This window comes from Mustela putorius, unplaced genomic scaffold (genome assembly GCF_011764305.1).
Source record: "Mustela putorius furo isolate JIRA1106 unplaced genomic scaffold, ASM1176430v1.1 tig00004033_pilon_pilon_pilon, whole genome shotgun sequence".
In the NCBI taxonomy this organism is placed as follows: domain Eukaryota; kingdom Metazoa; phylum Chordata; class Mammalia; order Carnivora; family Mustelidae; genus Mustela; species Mustela putorius.
In genome coordinates, this window is record NW_025422169.1 from 8,580,545 (window position 1) to 8,593,117 (window position 12,573).

Sequence of the window (12,573 nt, forward strand, 5' to 3'; positions counted from 1 at the left end):
GTGGCTCTTGTCCAGGAGAAGCCGTGGCGTCCGCGTCAGGCTCCTGCAGACCCCCCGGGCGAGCCCCCAGGCGAGCCCCGGCTCTGTCGCTTCCTTCACAGATCTGGGTTCACAGCGCCCACAACGCCAGTGGCTACTTCACCATTTACGGAGACGAGTCCCTCCAGTCAGACCACTTCAACTCAAGGTTAAGTTTTGGAGACACGCAGACGGTCTGGGCGAGGACGGGCTACTTGGGGTTCCTGCGGAGGACGGAGCTCACGGATGCAAACGGAGGTACAAGCCCGGGCGGTGAGCGGAGAGGTCGGGCCGCGGCCCCAGAGCACGCTGTGTGCTGCCCAGAGCCTGGGCGGTGAGTGGAGAGGCCGGGCCGCGGCCCCAGAGCACGCTGTGTGCTGCCCAGCAGCGGGAATGCAGCCGAGCGGGAAGGAGCGGAGGGCCAGCGTGAGTCCACACGCTGAAGCCACATGTCCCAGACTCTGCGCTGTCCCGGAGCCAAGGACAGGTTTAAACCAGGGACAGGAGCCAGGACGCTGCCCCATGCAGCAGACAGACCCCTCGCCCACCAGGCAGCCACCCCGTCCCACTGAGGGCCGCCCGGGATCCAGGCTGGACAGTGGCCGCGGGGGCTGTCCCGGGCCTGGCTTGTCAGGAAAGGGAGGTAGGGGGGCACTCAGGCCTTGGGCAGGCGGGTGGAGGCTGCTGCCCCCTCCCCCAAGTGGGGCTGGTGCTGGGCAGGAGAGTTCTGGAAGGTGAAACGCAAAGGCCTTGCGCCAGGGAAGCCTGAGCTGCCAGCGCCGCTGCGGTCCTCAGGGCTTGAACCTGGCCGAACTGGCGTGTATTTAGGGGAAAACACAAAAATATTTTGGCATCACATCAGCAATTGGGGAAAATCATAGACTGTTTTATTTGAGCGCGGTCTCTGGGATTCCTGTGACGTCCCAAGCGAGTCCAGGCCGTGGCGATCCGGACCCCCAGGAGGTGGGACTGGCCCCATCCTGCCAGACTCGGGGGCTCTGGGACAGCACTGCTGCGGTTTCCCCACTTCAGGGACCCCCCAAAGGTGGGACACCTGCCGCAGTAGTAGAAAACAGCAAATCAACATCTCCGTCTCATCCGACCTGGACTCCCGGTCTCCTGTCTGCCAATCACGTCTTCAGACTCTTCCCGATACACCTACTACCCTAAAGATAAAGGGGTCTGCTTAGTTTTAAGGGAAGATGGACCGACGTCCCATTGTCGTTGTCCAAGGTTTGCATGAGGGATTGCGTGAGCTAAAGGGTCTCTGTTCGCGGACGTTACCAGAGACTGCGCACTCGTCCCACTCGGAGCCGGGTTTCTAGCAGCTCCGACCTCATGGGACGCTGTCCGAGGGCACGGGCTTTGGTTCAGGCAGTGGTGCGTGCTGACCTGTGGCTCTGGGAGAGCGCAGTGCCTGCCGGCACCCAAGGGGCGGAGGGGCCCAGAGAGTAGGAGACAGTGTCCTGGTGTGCAGAATTGGGGCTGGATGCGCACAGGGCCCCGTGGTGCCAAGGTGAACGGCTGGCCAGGCTGGTGTCCCGGGGACCCCGGTGGTCCCGGTGGCCCAGACCCATGAGAGAAAGGGCCGAGCAGCCTGCGCTCAGCAACCCCGATCCTCAGCCACTGTGTCTGACTTGGGTGGTTGAACCTTCAGTCCTCACGACGCAGCCGCGTGGTGCGGAGACTCACACACGTTCCCCGCCCCCGCAGAGCGCCACGACGCCCTGTACGTGGTGGGCGCGCTGGACGAGGCCATGGAGCTGCGGGGCATGCGGTACCACCCAATCGACATCGAGACCTCGGTCATCCGAGCCCACAAGAGCGTCACGGAGTGGTGAGTGCAGCGGGCACAGTGGGTGTCCCAGGGCCCCGTGCGGGCAAGCAGGGTTTGTGCTCCACTAGCTCTGGGATTAAGAGCTCGGCCGGAAGGGAGCACTGTTGGCCCGCAGGCCGTGTCCCACGCGTCCCTGGAGGACACGGTACTGACCCCTGCGGGGCAAGGCCCAGGAGGCCAGGTGGTCGCTGTTTGAGTTTTGTTTCCGAGAGCCAGACGGATGTGCACACACAAGCGGGCCCGGAAACGGGCGCACCCCATGGACGCCTGTCCCCCTGGGAGCTGTGACCGGTTCCCGCGGGAGAAGGCTGAGCTGTGGAGAAGGGGATCCGCCCGAGTACAACCAGAGGCCAGTGACCAGGCAGGCAGGGCCCTTGGGGACGAGGGGCTCGCCGTCCCAGAGCACGGCTTCCTGCCTCCTGCTGCATGGGGCTGGCCTGGGGGCCTCGCGGGCCCTCACGGCCCATGCACGGTGGCCCTGGTGCAGGACACTGGTGCAGAGCGACTCCGTGCCCTCTGCTGTAGGTTCACTGGTCTGCTCGACCCCAGAGCTTCCGGGACCCATGTGCTCTCGGGCTCAGCTGCCAAGGGAGCCACATGCCAGAATGTCCCCCGAGCAGTCCCTCCTGGTGGGGACAGGAGCCTGAGTTCTTCACTGCCCCTGGGGAGCTGATAACGGGGGGGTATCTGTTGACGGCAGCTCAAATGCATGGAAGAGACAGTGCGCTGGCGACCCCACGCGTGGCCCTGTGCTTCCGACGAGGCACTGTCCTCTCCCCCCGGGGCTACAGGAGCCGCCTCTGCACATGAATGTGGACGGGAGCCAGGACTCCTGGAGACACAGGCGCGCAGGGACAACGCAGGGCTCGCTCTGTCTCCGCGCCCTAGCTCAGCGCGCCAGCGACCGCCTCCCACACTTGTCCTACCTGCCCCAAGCATTTCCCTCTGGTGGCAAAGGGCTGTTTCCACCTTCGGGGTCTGTGACGGGGGCTCCTGCCGCCCCTGGGGTGTGTTCTACGCCCTGCCGTGGCCTCCTGCCCCGTGGTCCACTAGCTGATGCGTGCGGGGCGTCGCACTCACCTTGCCTCAACAAGCGCACCCACAGTCCCGTCCCGCGGGGCCCCGTCCGTCGGAGCCCGCGCAGCTGAACCCGTTGTCCCCGCTCCTTCTCGCCTCCCCTGCCCCACCTGGGCTCCCCCTCCCGCGCACCCCCAGTGACTCGCTCCAGGGCGAGGACGGACGCTGCGTCCCTCCGTGGGCCTGTTTCATGGAGGCGCGGGCCAGCTGACCTCACCCAGGCCAGATCCCCCCTTCTCATCTGTCGTGTCCAGGGTCGGCCATCTCTGGCCCTCGGGGGACGACGCCCGCCCAGCCCGTAGCTCCCTGGCAAACCCCTCCTCCATCAAATGCAGAAACCCGATTCTTGATCCTGTGTCGAAAGCGTCAGACGCTGTAATAAAATTATACCCCAGGTGGCTGCTCTGGTATAAAATTTGTGATGTCCCAAACTCAGTATGGGCTCATTTGGGCCACACAGAGCAATATTTTAGTGTCATAAAGGGCCCTAGTCCGGGAACGCGGCACCAGCACATGCTGGGAACGGTCCTTGGCAGGACCGTTGCTGAGCTGCACGCGTCACGGCCGGCAGCAGAAGCAGTCGCCTGGGGGACCCGTTCTCCAGTACTTCCCTGCCACGCTGACGTGTGTGTGTGTCACACTAAACAAAACGGGCGTGTTTTTCTGACCAGACCTACCCATACGGTCGTAGGGAACAGTAGTGCGTTTCCCAAACACTTGCTGCCGCCTGGACCCTTCTCGCGCGCGGCCCAGCGCAGGCCCCCGGAGCCCGGCCGCCGACAGGCCTCCCCTGCCCCCACCAGCCCGTAGACCGAGGGCTCCAGGAGCATCGCCTACTAAGGCCCTGTAACCACCCATTTACAGACCAGCCTAGCAACCGCAGGCGGCTTAGGCTCCCACACACTGGCCAGACCCAATCGTCCGGGCCGCCCTCCACTGAAAGATCCCAAACAAAGGGCTTCTGGGTGAGTCGCTGACCTTCTGGAGGAGCTTCCGCCCACACGGTTCCCCTCCCACTGCCAGACACCCCTCCCAGACCGAGTGCTGCGGCTGTCCGCTGCTGGGCGCCCCCCCGGCCCCGTCTGCAGCTGACCGCTGCGCCGTCTGCCCCAGCGCGACTGGGGCCCATGGTCAGCTGCACACAGAGCTAGCGGCGGTCCGTGTTTCTCTCCCTCCCGTGACGCCCTCCTCCTGCTGTGGCAGAGGGAGGTCAGGACGGGCCCCAAAGCCCTGGCTGCTCTGCCGCCTGTGCCCGCTCTCCACGGACCACGCCCAAGGACAGGACTGCACCTGAGGGGCCCCATGCGCACGTGCTGGGGCATCTGGGGTGCCCCGGCACCCCGTGTCCCACGGCCACAGCTGTCAGGTGCTGCCGGCACGGAGATCCCCTGCGTGCACGGCAGCCGCCATGAGCGCCGGCCGTTAGGAAACGCTGCCCACGGGAGTGAGCGCGGCCACTTAGCGAGCTAAGGGCCAGGGGCTCAGAGAGACCGTCAGTGCACGGGCAGGTCAGGAAAGAACCGGGTGGGCCTTCTCGGGAAGCAAACACAGTTGTCACGGAAACGCCTCCCGGCCTAGCGACAGTTTTCTCTGTCTTGCAGCGCGGTGTTCACCTGGACTAATTTGTTGGTGGTCGTGGTTGAGCTTGATGGGTCAGAGCAGGAAGCCTTGGACCTGGTGCCCTTGGTGACCAACGTGGTCCTGGAGGAGCACTACCTGGTGGTGGGGGTCGTGGTCGTGGTGGACATCGGCGTCATCCCCATCAACTCCCGGGGAGAGAAGCAGCGGATGCACCTGCGAGACGGGTTTTTGGCGGACCAGCTGGATCCCATCTACGTGGCCTACAACATGTAGCGTCATCTCTGGCCCCGCAGACTCTCCTAGGGAAGTAACCGTTTCTCTCAGTGTCACTAAAGTTTGCCGGCACGGGGGTGACATTCGCCGGAATGGAGCCTTGTTGGTGCGGTGGTGAGACTTTCCGCAGCAGTCCTGATTGGCATGGGGGTGAGATGTGGAATGTGCGTTTACCACTGAAGCTTGCTCAGAAGGACTTTGGATTACTGCCTTCGGTTTGTTGGAAAAACCCATTTCAAAAACTTTCTTTTCTTTTTTTTTTAATTATTGAATAATAAGTGCTTTCTTCGTAAATGTGGTATTTTGTTAAGCCAAAATAGCAATTAAAAAAATATTCTGCCCTCCAGATGGGTTCTTTTAAACAATTTATGTAGTGTGACAAAGAATTGTTTTCTCTGTTTAATGTGTCATAAAATCTTAATGACATGGACCTTGTTACTAATTTAAGCCATTGCTAGATTTCATCCTTTTAGGAAAGTTTGTTGAGGTACGAGAAAACCTTCCAAATAGCACCTTCCAATTAGATTTTAGCAGCTTTCTCTGTCAGAAGTGTGCTGGAGAGACAAAGGCTAACTTACGGCCTTTGAAGTTAGCATAGAGTGAGAAGAAATTATAAATAAGGTGTATTTCGGCAACTATCTTGCAGATATCTTTGTACTAAACTAAAAAGATAAAATAAGTTAACTTCACATGTAATTATGTACAAAACGTTTAATTTATTTTGATCTCTTTAGAAGTATAAAAGAGAAAAACATTCAAGAACATTAAAGTCTTGTAATGTTTGCTAATATAAAAAAAGTGTTGTATTATCTTGCGTGGATAGTATCACAACAAATATATATATATGAAATATAAATTCACTAATGAACAAAGGAGATTTTAAAGTTTAAAATGCAGAACCTGTCACTTGCATGGTGTCCCTCACTGTACTGTAGACAAAGCGAGATTGTCTCCCACCCACTCTGCCGACACGAGCAATCCCGGATTGCCTGTAGCCCGGTCTACCTGTGTCTTCTAGAACCAGAGACCAGCAAGCGAAGTTACTGCCATCTCAGAGATGGGGAAGGAGTCGGAGGCTAAACGCGCACTATTTTCCCTTGGCCGTGGGGGCCACGGTGAGCGGTCTGTGCGGTGCGGGCCGCGCCCCGGAGCGCACCAGGGAAGGCAGGTGGACAGTGCCGCTGTTCCTGAGCCGCCAGAGTTCCGTGTTCTTCATCATTTTTGTTCAAGTCACCCTTCCCGGTCCTTGGCATGGAAAGGACACTCTTCCGTGGCGGTTTGCACCCGGTGGCGCCGCTTCCCTCCGACGGCCGTCGTCCCGAGTGCACAGACTGTCCAGAGCAGCTTTAAGGGAAAAGACTCGCAGAGGAGACCGTCCCCTCGGCCAGCTGTGTGCGGCTCCCCCGCCCGGCGCGAGCAGAACCTGCAGGGACCCCTCCTGAGCGGCCGGGAGCCCTCGCAGAGCGCCGGCGAGAGCTTTCCTGCGGGAAGGCCCCCGGCTGTCTTCGTTCCTCCTCCCGTGGATGACGCGTTTCTGATCTCCGTCTCGCTGCCGCCGCCGCCTCACACGCCTTCCGGTGTCCGCGTCTCATCTGTGCGCTCCTCGATCACGTTGGCCCCTCTGTGTCCAGCCCAGAAGAGGTATCCACTGTCCAAGTGTGGTTTCTCTTGTAACTGCCCCAGTAGGACCCTGCAGTGGCTCTCGTTGCTAGAAATGCATGACCAAGATTGTTGCTGGGCAAACCTTAGTCTCTCTTCATTGTACCGTAGGCGATGTCTTCATCGGCCTTTGCTGTACGCGCCAGCAGTAAGCCCTTTGCTCAAAGAGAGTTTTGTTTGACTTCCAAGATCCAAGGCTAACTGTTTTTAAAAAATTTTAAGTGGCTTTTTAAGAAATTTGTCTGCATGTGGGGTGCATCCTTCCGTCTCCACAAATTGTTTGATTTTTTTAAATATTGTTTGAGTTCATCACTGTGTGTGACTCTTTCTCTACACGCTTCAGATACACATTCCTACAGTCTTCTGCTTCCTAAGGGGGGAAAACCCCACCACACACAGGAAAAGACCTTTTCTTACACACACCCACCTTGTTTAAGGGGAAGGAGGTTTAAGGTGTCAGGTAAGACACTGACTAGGAAACACAGCTACAGGGTAATTGTGAGGTCGAGCTGGTGTCGGAAGCAAACAACAAATCAGGTTATCACTTCCCAGTATGAGCTTCGCGGGCGGGGAGGGGCGGTCGTGAACGTGGTTAGGGACGTCCTGTCATCTCTCATGTTAGCGTTGAGGTCCAGAGGGTTGGGGGCTGGGATCGAAGGTCGTTTGTGCAAGAGGAAGGAAATACTCAGCAATAAAGAAGGATTGTTCTGTATTGGAAATTGTGCCGTAGATAAATCATCCATGGGAATGTAACAATGTTTGTCTTGTGACCTTGTGCTTTTGAAGTCAGACAAAACCGTGTAATCAACTTGCACAAAGAAGGGTACACAATGAACATTGAAACACAGACCTAACCCAACAGGGCGGCTTCCTCATGGTGCTTGTTTATTATGTATATTTAATCCTGCTTGACACTTTACCCAAGGGAAACTGCCCCTTTTATCAGTTGAATGTTAGCAGCGTTATTTCATAGAGTGTGTGACTGGTTAGAGAACTCCATGTACTCAACCAATCACGGTTTCAAACACAATTTTTATGTGCAAAGGACGGCAACCTTCTCGTATGTCAAACCACCGGTAAGCTTTGTACATCTGTGATAACGCCTGTTTTATATTCAAATGAACAAATAAAAGCTTTTATTTTTGTTGCTCTGAAAATAGCAGTTTCTTAATTGGTCCCTGGACACTGTCTGGGCTTCCACCCCAGGAAGGAAGTGACTCCTGCAGGGACTGGGAAATGGATCTCACTGTTTACATACTTTGTTGCATTACTTACTAGTACGGATGATCATACTTTGAACGATGTTTAAATTTTGATGTGGGCATTTATTGCTTAAAAAATTCCTATGGCAACAAATGTTTTGTGAAATGTTTTTTTTTTAATTCTTTTAAATATATCTAAATATATTTGTTCACATTTGCTGCAAGTGTACAGATTCTTGGTAGACTTGGGGACAAAGAGGAAGCCCGAGTGCCAACGCCTCCCGACAGCCGAGTGACGGGGAACCCCGCGTGTGGGCCCGGGCTGGGCTCCTCCGTCCCCCGGCTCCCTGCTCGCCCGACAACCGCAGGAGCCGGGCTGCGGCCCAGGATCCGAGGGTTCCTGCAGGCTCGTCTCGCGGAGGGCGGCGGCAGGTGGACCTACCTTCGGCCCACGTGTTCCCCGGGGCAGGTGGACACCACGAGCTCCCGCGAACGTTACGAGGGGCTGGTGGTGCGCGCGGGGACACCGCGTCTGCGCGCGTCTCGGGCTTCCCCGGCACCTGCGGTGAGGACGCGGGACCCGCACGCGGCGTCCCGCAGCGCCCACGCCCTGCCCCGGGGCCCTCGGCCCGCGCTCCCCCACCCACGGCGGCTTCCCAGGCGCGGTTTGGTGGCCGCGGGGTCGCCTGCCTGCGGGGGCGCGCCGGCGGGCGGTCCGTGCGCCTGGGGAGGGGCGGGGGCGCGCGCGGCGGAGGTGCGGGTACGGGAGCCGAGCGCGGGCCGGACGGCGCCTGCGGCACACGCGGCGGTCAGCAGGCGGGTGCGCGGCGGCGGCCTGGGGGCTGCGGGTTCGCTCCGGCTCCCCCGGCCGCCGCGACCTCCGGGCCAACGAGAGGGGCAGCCCGGCCGGGGTCCGGTCCCGCAGGAAGCCGGGGGCGGCCGGTCTCCTCCTCGTCCCGCTGTTCTCAGGGACGCGAGCAGGCGGCGCCCGAGCCCCCCAGTGCCACCCCCGGCGCGGGACGGAGCCCGCGGGTGCGGCCCGTCCCGAGGCGACTGACCCGGAGCGAGCCCGGTCGCGGCCGCCGCCGAGAGGGGGGACAGGAGCGTGGGGGGAGCGCCGTCCGCGGCCGCGGCTCGGGCCCAGCTGTCCCCTCCTCCCGCCCCGCGCCGGCCGCGCTTTCCTGGGGCGCCCCGGTGCCGCGCCGACCGCCGGCCTTCGCTGAGCCCTCGGAGCGCGGGACCTCGTCGCGGGTGAGCGGTGTCGGGGTCTCCGGGGGCAGAGGGCCTGAGCCCCGCGGCGCGGATGCCAGACGGACGGACGGACGGACGGACAGGGCGAGCTGCTGCGAGCGGTGAACGCGCTTCTGTTCAGCGCGCGGAAGACGCCGGCGAACCCGGTGCTCGCCCCGGACCTGCGGCCGAACTTCCTGACCCTGGTGACCCGCCGTTGGGGCCCAGGAGCCCCCGCCGCGGACCGGTGTCGGGCGCAGCAGGAGCAGGAGCAGGGAAGGCGGCGGCCGGGGGAGCAGTTAGAGCTCTGCGGCCCGCGAGGCCCGGGTCACTCACGGGCCGGGGCGCGGGAGGAAACCCAGCGGGGAAGGAAGGTGCGGGGAAGGGCGAGGGCGCGGCGGGACCCGGGGAGGAGGCGCGTGTGTTCCTCGGCGGCGGGGGCCGTGCGGTGTCCACGCCGTGGCACGCCTGGCACAGAGCCGTGTGGACGCGCAGTGTTCCCCGTCGGCACTGCCTTGGGAAGGGAAGGTGAGGGCCGCCCGGGACGGTGCATCGGGCCGCCTCAGGGAGACCCGGTCCTGCTCTGCCCTCGCACAGACCCCGGGGCTTCTGGTCAGACGCAGTCGTGGGTCTTCGTGGGTACTCGGGCCTGCGAGGGGGGCCGCATCTGGGCAGCAGGTCCCGGGTCTGAGCGGAGCTCCGCGGGGCTCCCGGGCCGGCCCGCAGCGTTTCGGCAGGGGCTGGAGGTCCTGTCTCCGCCGCCCCGTCCCGCTGGCGCCCCCGCCGGGCAGCTCTCCGGTAAGTGGCTGCGCTCCGGCGCCTTGTGTGGACACAGAAGTTCGCGTCTCGTGTAACTTCCTCATCACAAATACGGTTCTGTTCGCCTGTTGAACTATTTAGAAGGATAAATGCTATTTTTAGCTTTTGGGTTCTACAGACAGTCACTGGATTTGGCCCCAAGGTCATGGTTTGCTGATTCCTGTTCTAGGATACAAAGTAATAGGGCAGACTTTGGGAGAATCAACTGTTGATTCTGATTTTTCCTTCAAGAGGAATTAGTTTCTGTGTCTGGTTATTTGGTCTTCAAAAAATTTAATGTTCCAAATTCTGTATCATTCACTTGAATATCTGAGCACCTGCCGCTTGTGGCCGCGGGGGTGACGCAAGGCTCTGGGTGACGGAGGCATGAGCAGGTGCCCAGTTCCACGTTAGCTGGAGACTTGGGCTTGGTCTGCTTCGCACAGGGGAGTCACCTGAGCTCTGCTGCCTCTGAAACGAAGGGGTAAGACGAGGTGATGTCAGTGCCCTCATCTGGCCTGCACAGACCACCGTGGGGACCCGTCTTCGGAGATGCGATCTCAAGCCGAGGGCTCCTCCGACACAGGAGCCCCCCGGGGAGCTCTGACACAAAGTGCTTTTTACTTCTCCAAGTAAACCCTCAGGGTCACTGAAGACATGCTTTGGGGGGTGTGCGGCATTTTTTTTGCTCGTACAGTGGTTATACAAGGGTGACCGTGTCAGGTAGGTGGCATCTGGGCAGGTAAAGGAGACAAGCCCAGCCTGTGGCTCGCTCTCTCCCAGCCAGCGCCCGTCCTAACTCAGGAGTAGTGGTGTTGGGGGTCCAGGACTGCACCGAATATTCCAGGACTCTTATTTCCTAAAACAGCAACCAAATACCCCAAATGTCAAGATGCTTTTTAAACAGCCCAGTTCAGAACTGCTGGTAGCGCTGTCACAGGCGGCCCTGTCTGCTGTGGGTTCCTAACTCTGTCACAGGTTACGGTCGTGTGGAGAAGCACTTCAGAAGACGCTCTTCTAAGAGCCCCCACGGTTGTGTGTGATGTGAACGGTTAAACCTCCGTTTGGTTTGTCCAAAGTCAGACGTTCGGGTCTTATGGCCAGTGTTTTGTGTAGAAAGAACACGTAAAAGGATGGCCGGAGCGGTTCCACAGAAAACTCCTTTCCCCCCCGTCGCCAGCTCTCCGCCTTCGGAGATCTCTGTGCGCTCCCTCGCGCAGCCCGGCCGCCGGCTTCCAGGCCGCCTCGCGGCTCCGAGCGCGCGGTCAGCACGTCCCACGGCACTGAGGGCACTGGCTGTGCTCGCGGGCACGTGAGTGGGTCTCGAGATGGGGCTCCAGAGTCACAGAATTGCCAGGGACCACAATGCAGTCAGGGAAATAAGCCAGAGAGCGAGAAGTGGACAGCACGTTGTGTGTGGTGTGAGGACCTCCCCTCAGAAGGGGCCAGTTGGGCAAGGGGACAGGACAGACAAAGATGGCCTCCGCCGCCGACACGGTCCCTCCGCCCGCCGACAGGGTCCCGCTGCTGACCACACGGGCTATTAGGAAAACGTTTTTTTTTTTTTCATTTTTGAAAAAATGAAACTTTAGAAAATGTTTGATTTTTATAGTGTGGCCGACCTGTGATTTCCGTAGGTTCAGGTGCACAGCGGCTCGGACCGCAGTCAGTGCGGTCGCCGTGAGCGCACAGACGTCCTGTAGCGCCCCGGACTGTGTTCCCTGTGCTGCGGCTCTCACGGCCCTGGTTTACTGGTTGTATCCCTGGACGTTGGTACCCCTGAAGCCCGGGCCCGTGTTTCACCCCCGCCCCCCGGAAACCGCAGCCTCCGTAGTCACGACTGTGCTTCTGGGGGGTTGTGCATTTGTTCTGTCTAGCAGGCTCCACATGGAAGTGACATCACATAGCGTTTGTCTCTAACTTCTTTCACGTAGCACAATACCCTATAGGTCCGTCCTCGCAGTCCCAGATGACACGATGTCATCTTTCATGGCCAAGGGTATTCCTGTGGCGTGCACCTGTGAGAGCTGCTTTCTCCACTCGGCGGCGGCGGCCCGTAGGCTGCTCCCATACCCAATACTGTAGTGAACGTGGGGTCCGCATACATTTTTGTATGAGCATTGTTGTTTTCTCTGAGTAAATAACCAGCAGGAGAAATACTAGATTGTGTGGTTTTTAATGTTTTGAGGAACTTCTGTACTGTTTTCCACCTTCCTGCCAACAGCGGAGGAGGGTTCCCTTTCTCCAGATCCTCGCCAGGGCCTGTGATTTCTTGTCTTTTCGGTACTGTGCGTTCTGGCAGGTGTGAGGCGATGTCTGTGTGGTTTCGATTCGCATCTCCCCGGCGACAGGGGATGCTGAGCTCCGGCCCGCGCCTCTCTGAGCCGTCTGCCCACCTTCTTCTGAAAATAACACTTAGGTCATCTGGCCACTTTTAATCAGATTATTTTTGTTGATTGTATGAGTTCTTTATATGTTTCCGGTGTTAACCCTTTATTGGATCTATTATTTGCCGGGAGTGGCTCCAGTTCAGTAAGTTTGCTTTTTGTTCTGTTGATGGTTTCCTTTGTTGTGCAAAAGCTTTTTATTTTAGGGCAGTCTCGTTTGTTCATTTTTGCTTCTGTTTTTCTTCCCTAAGGAGGTACGTCCTTGAACATGGTCTAAGGCTGCTCTCCAAGAGGTGACTGTTGGATTTACTGTGTTGTCATGGCATATCTTGAAATCTGGAAGTCTGACCAGGGTCTCTGTGTCCACACAATTTTAGGATTATTTGTTCTGGTTTTGTGAAACATGGTATTTTGAAAGGAATTGCATGAATCTGTAGATTACTTTGAATAGTATGGACATTTTAACAATATCAGTCCTTCTAATCCCTGAGCGTGATCTGTCTTTCCATTT

The 12,573-nt window shown here is 58.8% G+C and overlaps 1 protein-coding gene across 3 annotated transcripts in view; it reads left to right on the plus strand.

The window, feature by feature from the left end:
- DIP2C (disco interacting protein 2 homolog C) overlaps positions 1–7,864 on the plus strand; it is a 345,440-nt gene extending 337,576 nt beyond the window's left edge. For all 3 annotated transcript variants that reach the window (XM_045072331.1, XM_045072332.1, XM_045072333.1), the window contains 3 exons: positions 102–276; positions 1,732–1,855; positions 4,534–7,864. In XM_045072331.1, coding sequence (XP_044928266.1) covers positions 102–276; positions 1,732–1,855; positions 4,534–4,786 — 552 coding nt within the window. In that variant the 3' untranslated portion in view covers positions 4,787–7,864. The remainder of the gene's footprint in view (positions 1–101; positions 277–1,731; positions 1,856–4,533) is intronic.
- Positions 7,865–12,573: the final 4,709 nt, after the last annotated feature.